Genomic DNA, 15,695 nt, shown 5'->3' with positions numbered 1-15,695 from the left:
GTAGTGTCCACACCAGGACCACCAGACTCAAAAACTGTTACTTTTTTGAAGCAGTAAGGCTGATCAACATCTCCACCCACTAACCCACCCCTCCACACCCCTGACTACTACTACTTTATCATTTCCTGTCAGAGTCACCTTGTGTACAGACACTCCTGTGCCTCTCATCATGCAATCAATCTATGTATATAAGTTATCTTATGTATTTATATTTATTGTGTTTTATGATTATTGTGTATTTTACCTTACTGTGTTTTTTCGTGCATTCTCCTTTACATTTGTGTGCTGAAAGGGACATTAAACAGTCTTGAGTCCTCTTGAATCTAGAGAGATATTGTGTACAGGTTGGCATAATTATACACACAAAGTTCCCTTAGAGATATCTTTGCTTCTCTAACTTAGATCTTCTTCTTTTCTAAAAACGTATTCATTCCCTCACCAGTTCTGAGTCTTTAGTCTCAAACTCCTGACAACTGCAGTTCTTCTACCTTTGACTGTCTTCATCTTTCTCATCCCTTTACGATGATCCTTCAATTCTAGTGCCTCAAAATCTACCCACCAAACTTCTAGTTATACAACATAATGAGTCTGATCACAAACAAAAGAATTTCTGCAGGTGCTGGAAATCCAAAGCAACTCAAAAAACTCTGGAGGAGCTCAGCAGGTTCAGGGAGCATCTATGGAAAAGAGTAAACAGTTGATGTTTTGGGGCAAGATCCTTCATCTCCAATGTGTGATAATGGGTCGGACATCAATTTTATTTTGAAGATACTCCTATGAAGCAGCTGTTAATATTCATTGTTGCTGAGTTAAAGTGACTGTATAAATGAAAGTCCTTGTAGTCAATACAAAAGCACTGAAATGACATGGAATTATACAAGATCCAATGTAGAATGTATATGGAGTAACGGATGTTGGTTTGAGCACACCATAGATGCTGTCTCACCTGCTGAGTTCCTCCAGCATTGTGTTGCTCTTTTCACAAAATCTGCTTCAAGCATTAACCTGAAATGTCAACTCTGAATCTGTCTGAGTATTTCCAGGATTTTCTTGGACTGTAAGATGTAAGAGCAGAATTAGGCCACTTGGCCCACTGAGTCTGCTCTGCCATTCCACCATGGCTGATTTATTATCCCTCCCAACCCCATTCTCCTGCCATCTCCCTGTAACCTTTGACACCTTTACTAATCAAGAGCCTATCAATCTCCATTTTAAATATACTCAGTGACTTGGTGCCAGCTGGTGGCGCATTGACATCAGTGCTGGACTCCAGAGCAAAGGTTCCCGAGTTCGAACCCAGTCTGGCCGCTCCCGGGCACACTTTCCATCCGTGCTGGGTTGAGTGTCGAGCTTGCAACTCAACCTCGTTTTAAAAAATAAACAACTGTGCTGTGAGAAGGACGTGGGGGACCACTCACAGAATCTTTCCCCCAAGGCAACCACTTGGGGAAAAAAAGTAGTTGCTGAGGCTCTGGCAGAGAATGGCACACACAAAAATAAAGTGACTTGGCCTCCATAGCTGTCTGTGGCAATGAATTCCACAGATTTACTACCTTCTGGCTAAATAAATTCCTCCTCTAAATGGAGGAATTGTAAATGGACATCCCTCTATTCTGAGGCTGTGCCCTCTGATCCTAGGCTTCCCCCACTAAAGGAAATATTCTCTCCACATCATCTCTATCGAGGCCTTTCAATATTCAATAGGTTTCAATGGGATCCTCCTTATTCTTCTCAACTCCAGTGAGTATAGACCTAGGGCCATCAAACGCTTCTCATACATTAATGCTTTCATTCCTAGAATCATTCTTGTGGATTTCCTCAGGACCCTCTCAAATGTCAGCACATTTTCTTGGAAAAGGGGCCCAAAACTGCTCACAGTACTCCAGATGCAGTCTAACCAATTCTTTATGATGCCTCAGCATCACATCCTTACTTTGATATATTTTTTTCAAATGAATGCTAACATTGCATTTGCCTTCCTTACTACCAACTCAACCTGCAAGTGAACCTTTAGGGAATCCTGCATGAAGACTTCAAAGTCCCTTTGCACCTCAGAAGTTTGAATATTCTCGTATACGTCTTTATTCCTTCCACCAAAGTGCATGACCAGACATCTCCCTACACTATATTCGATCTGTCACTTCTTTGTCCATTCCCCCAATCTAAGTCCTTCTGCAGACCTTCTGCTTCCTCAACATCACCTGACCCTCCACTTATCTTCGTATTGTCCACAAACTTGTTTTTATTTTTTCTTGCTTTTATTCCAGGTTAGAATGTGTTGGTCTTGCCTTATCTTGGGTTGTTGATCCACTTCAGAAGCACATTAAAAAGTGGTTAATATAAGAAAGGGGGAGTGCAAACAGTGGAGAGTTAGATTAGACTGCATAATTTATGCTTAATCCTTCTGGAATTGTCTCTGAATATGCAAACAAATCAAAATCCCACCAATGGAGATCAAACTGGCACTTGACCCCGTTTCAACTGCATTATTAAAACCAGCTCCCTGATACAGCATGGTTTCGAGAATCTGCCAAGCCTCAATTTCCTAATCTACCCCAACAGGAAATTAAAACAAATACACAACTTCAACAGAATCAGAAAGATAAATGCTTAAAATTCATAATTTATTGTGATTGTTTTGACTTAGAAACAAAAATGATGTTGCTGCTGGATATTATATCATTTAGATGTGATAAAGCGGTAATAGACATCCTTGGGTTTAGAATTCATGGTTACACAAGGCAATGCAAGATATCCTTGCTTTTTAAATGATAGAATTAGCTCATTACTGTAAAAAAAAAATGAGTTTTGAAAATGCAATTCCACCTCAGGGGCCAATATCACATTTTTTTTATTTTATGGCAAGCAAAGCATTTTGGAAAATTAGCACTAGCAGCAATGAGGAGAAGCATGCAGATCAAGCATTAAGGATGAACTGATTGGTGGTCGTTTATAAACTGTTGTTTTGAAGATGCTCATTTGCCTGCGTAATTCTGAAACTGCCATTGTGACATACAGTAATGAAAAAAGTCCCTGTTCTTCACAAAAAAAAATGTTCTGGTGAACATATTGTAATAGTCTCCATCCTCTAGCAACCATACATTGTGAAATACATTTTTAGAAGTTTTTCTGCAGTTGGTAGATTTGGTGCTTTGTGCTGTCAGTGACTGACTGGAGAATGCATGCCCTCCCTGTGACTGCATGGGTCCTCTGCTCTCCCTCCACATCCCAAAGATAATGCTGGTTGGCAGGCTAATTGGCCACTGTAAATTCCCTCTGGGGTGTAGGTGAGTGGTGGAATCCGGGGGTGGGGAGGAGTTGATGAGAATATGGATAGATATTAAAAATTGGGATTAATATAGATTAATGTAAGAGGCTAGTCCGTGAGGACCGAGAAGGCTGATAGGCCTGTGCTCGTGCTATATATCCCCATGTCTTTTTGATTAACTCTCCCAACATCTTGCTTCTCTGTTGTCCTTCGATCAAATTGAGTGTGAGCTGATCAAGTTGCCTCCATACTGCCTTATTTATCCCAGGAACAAGTTATCCCAGGAAACTTGTTGATGGCAGATTTGGCTCTTTCCTCGCCTCCCTGTGGGTTGAAAGGATTCCATTGTGTCAGATTCATTTATTTATTTCATATGTCAGAACATACACTGCAATATATTTTGCGTTAAGACCACAAGACATTGGAGTAGACATAAACCGTTCAGCCCATCAAGTCTGCTCCACCATTCTATCCTGGCTGATTTATTATCCCTCTGAACCCTGTTTTCTGCTTTCTCCTCGTAACCTTTGTTGCCCTAACTAACCAAGAACCTATCAAACTCTGCTTTAAATGAATTCCACAGATTGACTACCCTCTAGCAAATTAAATTCCTTCAGTTCTGTTCTAAAATGGACATCCCTCTCTTCCCTCTATTCTGGGGCTGTGCCCTCTGGTTCCAGACACACCCACTAGAGGAAACATCCTCTCCCCATCCATGCTTGTTATGTTTTGTAACTTCTAATTCAAAGGAAGACATGGGAGTCGGAAATGCAGGTCCAACGTCAAGGTTACTTAAAGCGAGGCATGCAAATATCACTTGGTAGCATGAGGCATATGTAGTTCACATATTTATGCATATATACATGCAGTTTGTCCCTCCGGGAGCACGTTGGAGTTGATGATGCTGTCATTTACCTGCTGAACAGAGCCTACTCCCATTTGGATAAGCAGGCCAGCACTGTGAGGATCATGGTTTCTCAATTGCCTTCATACCATACAGCCCTCATTGCTCGGGGTGGGGGGGAGCTCTGTTCAATGCCGGTTGGCACTTCTATTGTGCCCTGGATAGTGGACTACCTGACTGGCAGACCACAGTTTGTGCAGCTTCAGAGCTGTGTGTCAGACAACAAACAGCACTAGGGCCCCACAGGGTCTGTATTGGCTCCCTTCCTGTTTACCCTGTATACCTCGAACTTTAGATACAACACTGAGTCATGTCATCTGCAGAAATTCTCTGATGAGTCAGCAATAGTTGGGTGTTTAAGGGAGGATGGGAGGATGAATACAGGGCCCTGGTGGAGGACTTTGTCGAATAGTGCAAGCTGAATCATCTGCAGCTCAGTAAGACAAAGGAGATGGTGAAGGACTTTGAGAAGACTAAGCCTGCACAGTTCCCTGGTACTGTTGATGGTGAGAATGTGGATGTGGTGAGGATCTGAGGGTGCACCTGGATGACAGTGGAGCACCAACACAGAGTCTGTGTACAAGAAGGGCCAGAGTCGCCTCTACTTCCTGAGGAGACTGAGGTCCTTTGGAGTGTGCAGGCCTCTCCTTCACATGTCCTACCTGTCTGCTGTCACCAGTACAATCTTCTGTGCAGTGGTGTGCTGGGGCAATGGCATCAACACGGTTGATGCTAACAGGCTCAATAAACTGATTAGAAAGAATGGCTCTGTTGTAGGAGTCAAACTGGACACACTGGAGGCTGTGGTAAAACAAAGGAGCCCCCAGAAAATCCTGGCAATTCTGGACAATGTTTCTCACCCTCTGCATGCCACCTTGGCTGAACAGAGGAGCACTTTCAGTAACAGACTGAGACAACTACGCTGCTCCAAAGAGCGGTATATGAGGTAATTCTTACCCTCGGCCATTAGGCTCCATAATGAGTCAACCTATAGCCGGGGAAGTGATGACCCCCTTCTGTTAGACTGTTTGAGGTAACTTAATTTATATTCTTTCTACTGCTCTTCTAATATTTATATTTGTATGCTATATAATACAACTACTATATACAGACATCCACAGCATAGAGTCATTGAAAAGTACAGCACAGAAACAGGCCCTTCGACCCATCTAGTCCATGCCAAACAATTTATACTGCCAACTCCCATCGACCTGCACCGGGACCAAAGCCTACCAGACCTCTACTATCCATGTGCCTATCCAAACTTCTCTTCAATGTTGAAATCGAGCTCGCATGCACCCCTTGTGCTGGCAGCTCGTTCCACACTCTCACCACTCCCTGAGTGAAGATGTTTCTGCTCGTGTTCCCCTTAAACTTCTCACCTTTCACCCTTAAGCCATGAAGCCACCCAATCTCAGTGGAAAAAGCCTCCTTGCATTTACCCTATCTAGACTCCTCATAATTTTGTATACCTCTATCAAATCTCCTCTCAATCTTCTATGTTCCAAGGTCCTAATACTAAAGTCCTAATCTATTCAAATCTTTCCTTATAACTCATGTCCTCCAGGCCCGGCAACATCCTTGTAAATTTTCTCTGTACTCTTTCAATATTATTTACATCTTTCCTGTAGGTCGGTGACCAAAACTGCAAATTAGGCCTCACCAATGTCTTATACAACTTCAACATAACATCCCATCTCCTGTACTCAATACTTGGATTTATGAAGGACAATGTACCAAAAGCTTTCTGTCTCCCTACAACAAAAATGCTGGAGGAACTCAACAAGCCAAACAGCATCTATGGAAAAGAGTATAGTAGATGTTTCGGGCTGAGACCCTTCAGCATGACTTTCTATCTCCCTGTCTCTTATCTTGTTAATGTGCGGTACCTTGTCAAAGGACTTCTGAAAATCTAAGTCAACAGCATCCACTGACTTGCCTTTGTCTATCCTGCCTGTTATTTCCTCAAAGAATTCCAACAGATTTGTCAGGCAAGATTTCCCTTAAGGAAATAATGCTGACTTTGGCCTATTTTATCATGAGCCTCCAAGTACCCCGAAACCTCATCCTTAATAATGGACTGCAACATGTTCTCAACAGCTGAAGTCAACCTAATTGGCCTATAATTTTCTTTCTTCTACCTCCCTCCCTTTCCGAAGATTGGAGTGATATTTGCAGTTTTCCTGTTTTCCGGAACAATTCCAAATTCTAGTGATTCTTGAAAGATCATTATTACTGCCTCCACAGTCTCTTCAACTACCTCCTTCAGAACCCTGTGGTGTAGTAAATCTGGTCCGGGTGACTTATCTACCCTCATGATCTAGTGCTTTCCTGGCATATACGATGAATAAACTTTTCTCGGGCTTCCAGCCAGGTACAGGTATCAATTTTAATTGACGCTTCAGTGGCAAACTCTGCCATCTTCATCAGGGATGATGCCTGGGTATGTCTAGTCCGGTGGTATTTATACCCCCGTCGTCTGCCCCTCATGATTGGTTAGTCTTCATCCAATCAGATTTCCCCTGTCCCACCTTGTTTACAATCAAATTCCAGTTCTTTCTTAGATCAAGACCTTCGTCTTTCTTTTCCTTTAGTTTTATTTCAATGGCTTCCTTCACTTTGGCGGTCCCAAAAGCCTTTGAAATGGTACAGTAGTTTTGTGCTGTCAAAGTCAATCAGTGAATGCAATGTTCTGCTGCCGCCAGTTTCTCCAGATCACCAAACAGATACACCTCCTGTGCTCCTTGATGCGGGTTTCCACCATGCATCCCATCTGGCCGATATACGCTGATCCGCATTCACAGGGAATCCTCTAAATGCCAGACATCTTGAGTCCCAGGCCATCTTTGACCCGCATAAGCTGTGACTTGAGCTGCTTTGCGAGTTTGTGGATGGTAAAAATCCTGCATTTCTTCAGGATCCTGGCGATCCTTTCAGGAACTGTGGAAGTAATGACAGTTTCCTCCTCATTGTTAGGTTTCCTGGTGAAGGAAGCCATTGAAATAAAAGGTTTCCTGTTGGCTTCATCCCTGATGAAGATGGCAGAGTTTGTAATCAAAACATCAGTTAAAATTGATACCTGTACCTGGCTGGAACCCAGAGAAAAGTTTATTTTATCAATCTTTGGCTTCCCAAGCACCTTCTCACCTGCTAACCCCTGAATCTCTTGAATTTCTGGCGTACTGCTTCCACAGTGAATACTGATGCAAGATACTTATTAAGTTCAGCTGTTTCTTTGTCCTCCATTACTACTATTCATTTTCTAGCGGTCCATTACTCTCGCCTCTCTTTTACTCTTTATATATCTGAAAAAAACATTTGGCATCCTCTTTGATATTATTGGCTAGCTTACCTTCATATTTCATCTTTTCTCTCCTTATGTTTTTAAGTTGCCTTCTGGTCTTTAAAAGCTTCCTAATACTCTAACTTACCATTAATTTTTGCTATATTATATGCCCTCTCTTTTGCTTTTATACTGTCTTCGAGTTTCCTTGTCAGCCATAATTGCCTCGTCCTGCCTTTAGAATACTTCTTTGGGAAATTCAAACTGTGTGAGGCGGGCCGCGGCTGTGTGGAGGCGAGGAAGAGCGGAGCCTGTTGTGGGTCTAACGTGGACTACCTTGAAAGAATGCCTTCAAAACGAAAAGCAACTGGTCGCAAAAATAATTCACTGGACTTAAAGAAGCATGAAAAACTTCAGGCTTTTCTAAAGGATTTTGACATTGAAGTTGAACGGCAGAAAAGAGAGATGGAGAAAGCTTTGAACAATATGGTCATTACAGTAGAAGCACATTACAGTCGTGCAATTATGAAACTTCCAATGGCTGTGAGACAAATGAATTATTTGGAATACCTCGCTATGGGTGGAAGTGCAGAGGCGGTGGCTGCAGCTGAACAAAAATGTATTAATGCTGCCTGTTTAGAAGTTGAAGCCATTGAATCAGAGATCCTGAAAGATGCTGCACAACTGAAGACTACAAGAAAACGTAAACAAAAAGCAAAGCTTGCCAATGACACAGTTGTAAACGAGAGTGAAAATGTTTCTCCAGCAGCCAAAATGCTACGGAAAGCTAAGCATGGCGTTACCTTCTCAGCTAAAAGTAGACCTCCGTGTACCACAAATGGTCGGACTATAAGGACAAGTCGAACCAAAGGACTCAGCTCTACAAATACTTCTGATATTTGGGGACCCACGCCGCTGATAACACCCAAGCTTAATCCACGACTTCCAAAGACAGCAACTCGTGCGTGGAAATTAGGGGAGCGTGTATTTAGTTTCACAGGAAGCCCACTTGCTGATTCCACAGAAATGATCATCAGTGTTCCAACTGGGCATGGACAGAGCAAACAATTTATAGCCAGCAAAATTACCAGCACAGATTTAAGTCAACTGGATGACCACACACTTAAATCTTTTGAACAACTATCACATGAACTCAATGAAGTGATGAAGATGAGAAAGTGAAAACAAAGTTGACAAAATATAATTCATGTGACTTGTTTGAAATTTGACATATGGTTTGTAGTAAATAAACATTTATTAATAGAATACTTCTTTGGGATGTATCTATCCAGCACATTCCAAATTGCTCCCAGAAACTCCAGCCATTGATGCTTGGCCGTCATCCCTGTCTGTGTCCCCTTCCAATCTACTTTGCCCAGTTTCTCTCTCATGCCTATGTAATTCCCTTTACTCCACTGTAACATTTGACTTTATCTTCACACTCTCAAACTACAGGGTGAATTCTATCATATTATGATCACTGCCTCTTAAGTTGGTTAATAACCAACACAACCCAAGGATGTGCTGGGGGCAGCCTGACCTCTGACCTTTGGACATGCTAACGCAGTGGCTACGACCTTCATGACTCGACCTCCAGACTCGCCAAACCCTGGCTGAGGTTGAATAAATGGAAGCACAATCTTTATGCTTCATTGCCAGAATGCCAGAACAGAAATCTCTGGCACAAATGGAGTGTCTTAAGTATTTGGAAAACTTTGTAAAAAGTCTGGGAGATTTTGCTTATTTATTAAGAATTGATTTTGACCAAAAAAGACATTGAAGAAAGATGTTTTACCCTTAGATCAGAAGACATAAGAGCAGAATTAGGCCATTCAACCCATTGAGTCTGTTCCACTATTCCACCCATTCTGTTAAGGGTGATCTAAGTCAGCCTAAATTTTTGGAACTGCTTATAAAATTTCCTGTACAGTAATCCTTTCAAAGTGCAATAAATGTTAGAGTAGTTTATTAATATTCTCTTAACCCATATAAATACACTCTGACTCTGTGCTTGGAGGGTCTACCAATCTGACAGGGGACCTGTCACTTAAGTTTTCTCATTAAAACATGCAGAACAAACGGCGACTGCTTATTCTTTTCCATAGTTGCTGCTTGACATGCTGAGCTTCTCTGTTTTGTGTGTGTTGTTCAGGGTTGCAGAATCTCTTGTTTCACTACCAATGTCCCACCCACCCCAGTTTGTACTTTGCTTTCTCCAATCACACCATTTTCACTTTGCACCTCTGTACTAGTTTAAAATCTGTTATTGTTTCCTCCAGCTTTGATGAAAGGTCAGCTCTGGTTAACTCGATCTCTACCTCCACAGATGCTGCCTGACTTAAGCATTCAGAGTAATTTCTGTCTTTATTTCAGCATCTCCAGTATTAAGTATTTGAATGCAATTTTTAAAAAATTAAATCGTGACATGGTTAAAAGAGAAGACTGACCAAATGGGTTTCAATAGGTACATTTAATGTCAGAGAAATATATACAATATACATCCTGAAATTCTTTTTCTTTGCAAACATCACAGAAACCAAAGAATGAATGACAGTTAAATGTTAGAACCCCGACCCTCCCCAGCTCCCCCCTCCCACACATAAGCAGCAGCAAAGCAATGATCTCCCCCCACCCCCCCACCAGCAAAAGAAGCATCGGCACCCTCCACCGAGCACTCAAGTGTGCAGCAAACATCAATAAAGACACAGACTTGCAGTACCCTAAGAACTACCTGTTCACCTGGTATTTGATATACCACAGGCTCTCTCTCTCCCTAATAAGGGAAAAAGAAGTGTCCCCATTTCACAGTGAGAGGGGAGACATAACAAACAACTCGCTGGTTTACGATGTTAAAAGTCTGTTGCATCGCTTTTTCCGAGCTCTGTGCCCAGAGATCTCGGGTCTCTGGGTCCGCAGCCAGCTCGCTGCTTTCGATCTTCCGTGTACTCCCACGACACACTAGGTGGCGACACCGGCCTCGAATCTGTCCGCCTCCAGAGCCACGAAAATTTGGCACCCTGAAGGCGTGCTGGTCTTCCAGGCCGTGTGTCTGGCATATCGAAAAGCGATCCCAAGAGTGGGTCCCATTTCCGCAAAGAACCAAAGTCAGTGTGTAACTCGAGGTCAGGGTCTTCAAAGGAACCCTGAAAAGGTTAAAAAAAAAGAGATATTAATGTTCAAAATCGAGCTGTTTCCGAAGATGCAAGCAAAGGAGTCGCCGTTAGGCACCATCACACTAAGCTCTGCTCTCCGTGTTTTAAAATAGTTGTTTTAAAAGGGTAATTTATATTTTTGCTTAGTGTCTATAACACATAGGAGCAGAATTGGGCCGTTTGGTCCTTTGAGTCTGTTCCACCATTCCATCATGTTCAATTTATTATCCCCCTCAACTCCATTCCTCTGCCTTCTTCCCGTAACCTTTGACACCCTGACTAATCATGAAACTATCAGCCTCCGCTTTAAATATATCCAATGACTCGGCCTCCACAGCCGTCTGTGGCAATGAATTCCACAGATTCACCACCCTTCGGCTAAAGAAATTCCTCCTGATCTCTGTTCTATAGGTATGGAACATAGAGAAGAAAATATCTGCATGGACCCCAGCCCAGAGAGGGCAGCGGTAACGATTCAAAAACAGTACAGAAGGTACCAGGAACGCAAGAAGCATGAAGACAGCCCATAAGCGATGTGATGTGTCTTGGTGAGATCTTTCCTGTAACATCGAAAGTAGTGCCAAGTGCTTGGAGTTTAACATTAGTGTTTGGTTATTAGATTCTAACTTCAAAACATAAAGGTAGATCATTATTCATACTCCTGTCTGCCATTTGTTGATCTGTATGTTTTAATGATTTTTAAATAAAGACTAGGAGACAAAAACCATGAGGTAGTGTTGCAGCTGTATATAACTCTGGTTAGACCACAGAATATTGTGTTCGGTTCTGGCTGCCTCATTATAGGAAGGATATGGAAGCTTTAGAAAGGGTGCAGAAGAGGTTTAGAAGGGTGCTGTCTGGATTATATGAGGATAGGCTGAGTGACCTAGATCTTGTCTATTTTGAGCAAAGGAAGATGAGAAGTAACTTAACAGAGGTGAATAAGATGTTAAGAGGTCTAGAGTGGATGGCCAGCACCTCCCATGCAGAAATAGCTAACTTGATGGGTATGATTTTAAGGTGATTGGAGGATGTTAGAGGTAGGTGTTTTACACAGAGAGTGGTGGTGGAGGCAAATATATTGATGGCATTTAAGAGACTCTTAGATAGGCACATGGATAAAAGAAGAATGGAGGACTGTGTGGGAGGGAAGGGTTAGGATGATCTTGGAGAAGGTTAAAAGGTTAGCAATATTGTGAGCCAAAGGGCCTGTACTGTGCTGTGCTGTGAACCAAATCTGACTGGACAGAAGGTCCATTGTAAGATGCACTCTAAGTTATGAACATGCCTTCATGTTATTCCAGTGTGAAAGTTATTCTATTAATGGCCTCAAGTATCCTGTCTGAAATGAATTGATTAAGCCTAGAAGCCAAGCTCCTTTTTAGCCGTGTCAACTATGGGTCCCTGGGAAACACAGTTACCTCTGTGATCCTGTTACTAATACCACAGACATTCTGTTGTTGGGGAAAAAAACAATTTAATCTGAAGTAGGGCAATTTTGTGCACTTTCCTGGGTGTCTTAGCATCCAGTTTAGCACAACATAACAGGACAGAGGGGATTACACAGGACAGGGTGCAGAGGAGATTTATCAGATCATGACCAACTGGAAAATGCAGCCATGAGGAAAGACGGTGAAAGCTTTGGTTGTTTTCTTTGGGAAAGTATAATGAAATTCTGAAGGGCTTGTGTAGAGGAAATTGAAGATTCTATTTTCCTTAGCTCCAGGATCAGCAAAGCTAGATTTTAAGTAACTGGCAGAAGGTTTGGGTGGGAGATGGGGAAACGTGGTACAGGCCGAGTGTTCACTGGCTGGATGAGGCAGAAGTCTCATCACTTGGGTGTGCGCTTTGTCCTGCAGGGCTCAAGGATCAATGTAGGAGGCTGAGCTTGGGCTGGGTTCCTCTTTAAGAAATAGCTCCTTCTGACTTGTAACTTTTCCTTGATTTGATGATTCTACAACTTGTTTTCATTGTTTTGTCAGATGTACATTCTCTCTATCACTTTCTTTCTGGTGTCAATATCGTCCAATGAGGGCACAGTTGTGCAACACACATTCATCTACAGTGTGATCTTTCACCACACGGGTCTGAAAGATAATTCTTATTCTCCAGTCCTGCTGAAGGGTCTTGGCCCAAATTGTCGACTGTACTCTTTAACATAGATGCTGCCTGGCCTGCTGTGTTCCTCCAGCATTTTGTGTGTTTTGCTTGGATTTCCAACATCTGCAGATTTTCTCTTGTTGATGATTCCTATCTGCCTCAAGACGATTCTAGCCTGCTGATGCTAACCTATGCCACATCCACCTTTGTCGCTCCCTTTGGAGGTCACCAAAGTTTGTACTGTAAGAAAATAGTTAAATGTGATTCCTCCTTGGTATATGCTAAAATAAAATGATGTTAGCTTGGAGTGGGATTGTTTTTAGAGTTCAAGAAAACCAGTCCATGGCAATGTTTTGAAAAAGTCAGCAGTGGAAAATGGTGACAAACACGTTTGTTTGGGGAAGGTGAGATCACAGGGCAGGTTTGACTGCAGACTTCTGTTTTTCTCCTGTATTGAATTTGTGCTAGTTCTAATAAAGTGTTTTCTTGTGGTTTAACACACGTGCAGTGCCTCCCTTTGTCTGCGAATGCATATGTGACTGCTCTGAGCTGAATTTTCATAACAAACTGCTTCAGATAAGTGATCCATCACATCAGCAAAGCTGTGTCAACAATCACTGCCCATGTGTTATAGGGATTCCCCCCAGCAACCTCAGCCAAAAGACTTAGGAGCAGAATTAGGCCATTTAGCCCATTAAGCCTGCTCCACCGTTCGATCATGGCCTGTCAGGACTTGTCTACGCAGCGGGAGATCACAGAGTGAGTTGGAGACAGTTCCTTGTGGACTTTACTCACCAGTTTTAAAAAATGAGCAGGGCCTGTCGAGACTTGTCCGTGGAAGCAGAGAATGCTAGGGTTTATTAGCAAGGGCCAATAAAAAGAAGAGGGTTTGATCAGAGCAACCATTGTTGAAGTGGCTGTTGTTGGCTTGTGAGTGGGGCAGTGTTAGAGTTGTCAGGCTTCAGTGAGAGTAGTTCGGGACCGTTCAGGAAGCTGAATTCTTCATAGACCAGTCTTTTACTGAGGTGAAGATGGGTGACCAACAGGAGAGGTACGGGGAGTAAGCAGTCAGTGTAGTGATCCCCTGTGGCCATTCCCCTCAGCAACAAGTATTCCCCTTTGCATACTGCTGGGCAGGGGAGGTTCATTTCCGAATACCAGATCAAGTACAGCCTCTCCTCTTGTAGGCTTATCTACATACTGTGTCAAGAAACCTTCCTGAACACATCTAACAAACTCCACCCCATCTAAACCCCTTGCTCTAGGGAGATGCCAATTGATATTTGGGAAATTAAAATCTCCCACCACGACAACCCTGTTATTATTGCACCTTTCCAGGATCTGTCTCCCTATCTGCTCCTCGATGTTCCTGTTACTATTGGGCGGCCTATAAAAAACACCCAGTAGAGTTATTGACCCCTTCCTGTTCCTAACCTCCACCCACAGAGACCAATACATTTGTTTGTACTTGCATACTCCAGGACAGTTGCATTCTTTGATGGGTCTGTTTGTTGTTGCTTCCAGTTTCAGGGAGGGGACCCGACCTCCTCCTCCTCTTCCTTCTGACTTTTAATGGTGTTGTCAGTGGAACTTAAAGGTGTATTACCCCCACCAAATGGACTGGAGTATGGTGCAGAGAATTCGGAGATAAAACGCCTACTAGTTCTTTATCAAATGAAAACTAAATTACCCTAAGGAGCCCTATAGATTGTAAATAATGAAAGACAATATTGTGAATTAAATTAACATCTCTTCCATAACTTTCATACTTTGAATATGAAATAACATTTGAAGAGTTTCCAGCAGTAAATCAGACCCATTGCTAGAACGATGTGTTTTAAGAATAGTCAAAGCCGATAAAGAATCTGAACAAATTGTAACTTTGCAAGGACAGATTTCCTCCACCACTGTAAGCCCAGAATGATGGCAACCAGCTCTGCAGTATATACTGACAAATAGTTAGTAAGACGTTTCTTTATTGTTACCTGTAATTCAAGCACAAAAACAGCCACACCGACATTCCCTGTTAAATTATCTTTTGATCCATCTGTAAAAATAGTTCACATATCACAATAATTTTCTTTAACATATTGCTGAACCACCAGACTCTCAGGCCTACAAGGATCCTTGGACTTCATTAAATCATTACTTAAGATCAATTAAAGTCATTGGGGGAAAAAACACGGTGGGGTTACCGAAGATAAGAACCCAGCCACCCAAAACTAAAAACACTCTTCTTGTGGTGTTCCCAACAGTCTTCCAACACACTTTTAACAGAGTGATCATCCTACCCCTCTGCTCCCTCAAATTAATCCAGTATGTTAACAACAGCTTCAGCTTCCGCAACTGTAAGGGTAACTGTCCCATTTCAACCAGTAAAGCTGAAACAGGGGACAATCTGTACCACAACACGGTCTTAAAACTTCTTCAAGAGTTTGACTCTATCATTTTAAATTAAGTGCATCTTTATTGATCCTCTTTGTAAAGCATATAACTTGTGTTTTAGCTACTGAAAGCTTAAAACACCATCTATTTGCCCACTGTTCAACCTTATTAATCGCTAATTGCATCCTATATACAGTTAAATTGAAATTTCTAAGGGTACCTGACTGATGGGTGGGGTGTCTTCAAAAAAGGTGCCTGTTTGTGGTAGGGATGGGGTGGGGGAAGAGTCCTGACTCCTGGAAAATGGTTAGTTGTGGATTGATTTTGTTGCACAAAGTCTTTGTGATCTTATTGCGATGAATGTATTTGTGGACATTTGTGATTGTGAAGAAGGATGTGAATTCCTGTGTTTTGTTTTTTGTGTAATTGCTCAGGCTCATGGTAACAACTTCCCCCGCATTCCAAAGAATGGAATATCCCTCTTCTCCCCTTATAAAGGAGATCCTGGCTTAAAAGTTCATTTTGGTGTAAGAGGGGAGGGTAGAGAGTTTGTGGTGAGGTAAGGTGAGGCGAATACATCTGTATTTTCTCTTTTTGACATTT

General features: G+C 42.3%; 2 protein-coding genes across 2 annotated transcripts in view; both read left to right on the top strand.

The window, feature by feature from the left end:
- LOC140716691 (uncharacterized) overlaps positions 1–13,070 on the top strand; it is a 49,064-nt gene extending 35,994 nt beyond the window's left edge. The window contains exon 4 of the mRNA XM_073029515.1: positions 11,019–13,070. Within this exon, the coding sequence (XP_072885616.1) occupies positions 11,019–11,137 (119 nt within the window). The 3' untranslated portion in view covers positions 11,138–13,070. The remainder of the gene's footprint in view (positions 1–11,018) is intronic.
- On the top strand, positions 7,739–8,710 carry LOC140716690 (borealin-like). Its single transcript, XM_073029514.1, has one exon. It carries the CDS (start codon positions 7,801–7,803, stop codon positions 8,635–8,637), a length of 837 nt encoding a protein of 278 aa, XP_072885615.1. The 5' UTR covers positions 7,739–7,800; the 3' UTR covers positions 8,638–8,710.
- Positions 13,071–15,695: the final 2,625 nt, after the last annotated feature.

The sequence above is a fragment of the Hemitrygon akajei genome, chromosome 26 (assembly GCF_048418815.1).
Source record: "Hemitrygon akajei chromosome 26, sHemAka1.3, whole genome shotgun sequence".
Taxonomy (NCBI): Eukaryota; Metazoa; Chordata; class Chondrichthyes; order Myliobatiformes; family Dasyatidae; genus Hemitrygon; species Hemitrygon akajei.
Note: the sequence above shows the minus strand (reverse complement) of the source record. Positions and strands in the feature narration are given on the sequence as shown.

What these genes read in the sequence shown, in the direction of transcription:
- LOC140716690 (XM_073029514.1), top strand. Translation starts at nt 7,801, where the DNA reads ATGCCTTCAAAACGAAAAGCAACTGGTCGCAAAAATAATTCACTGGAC.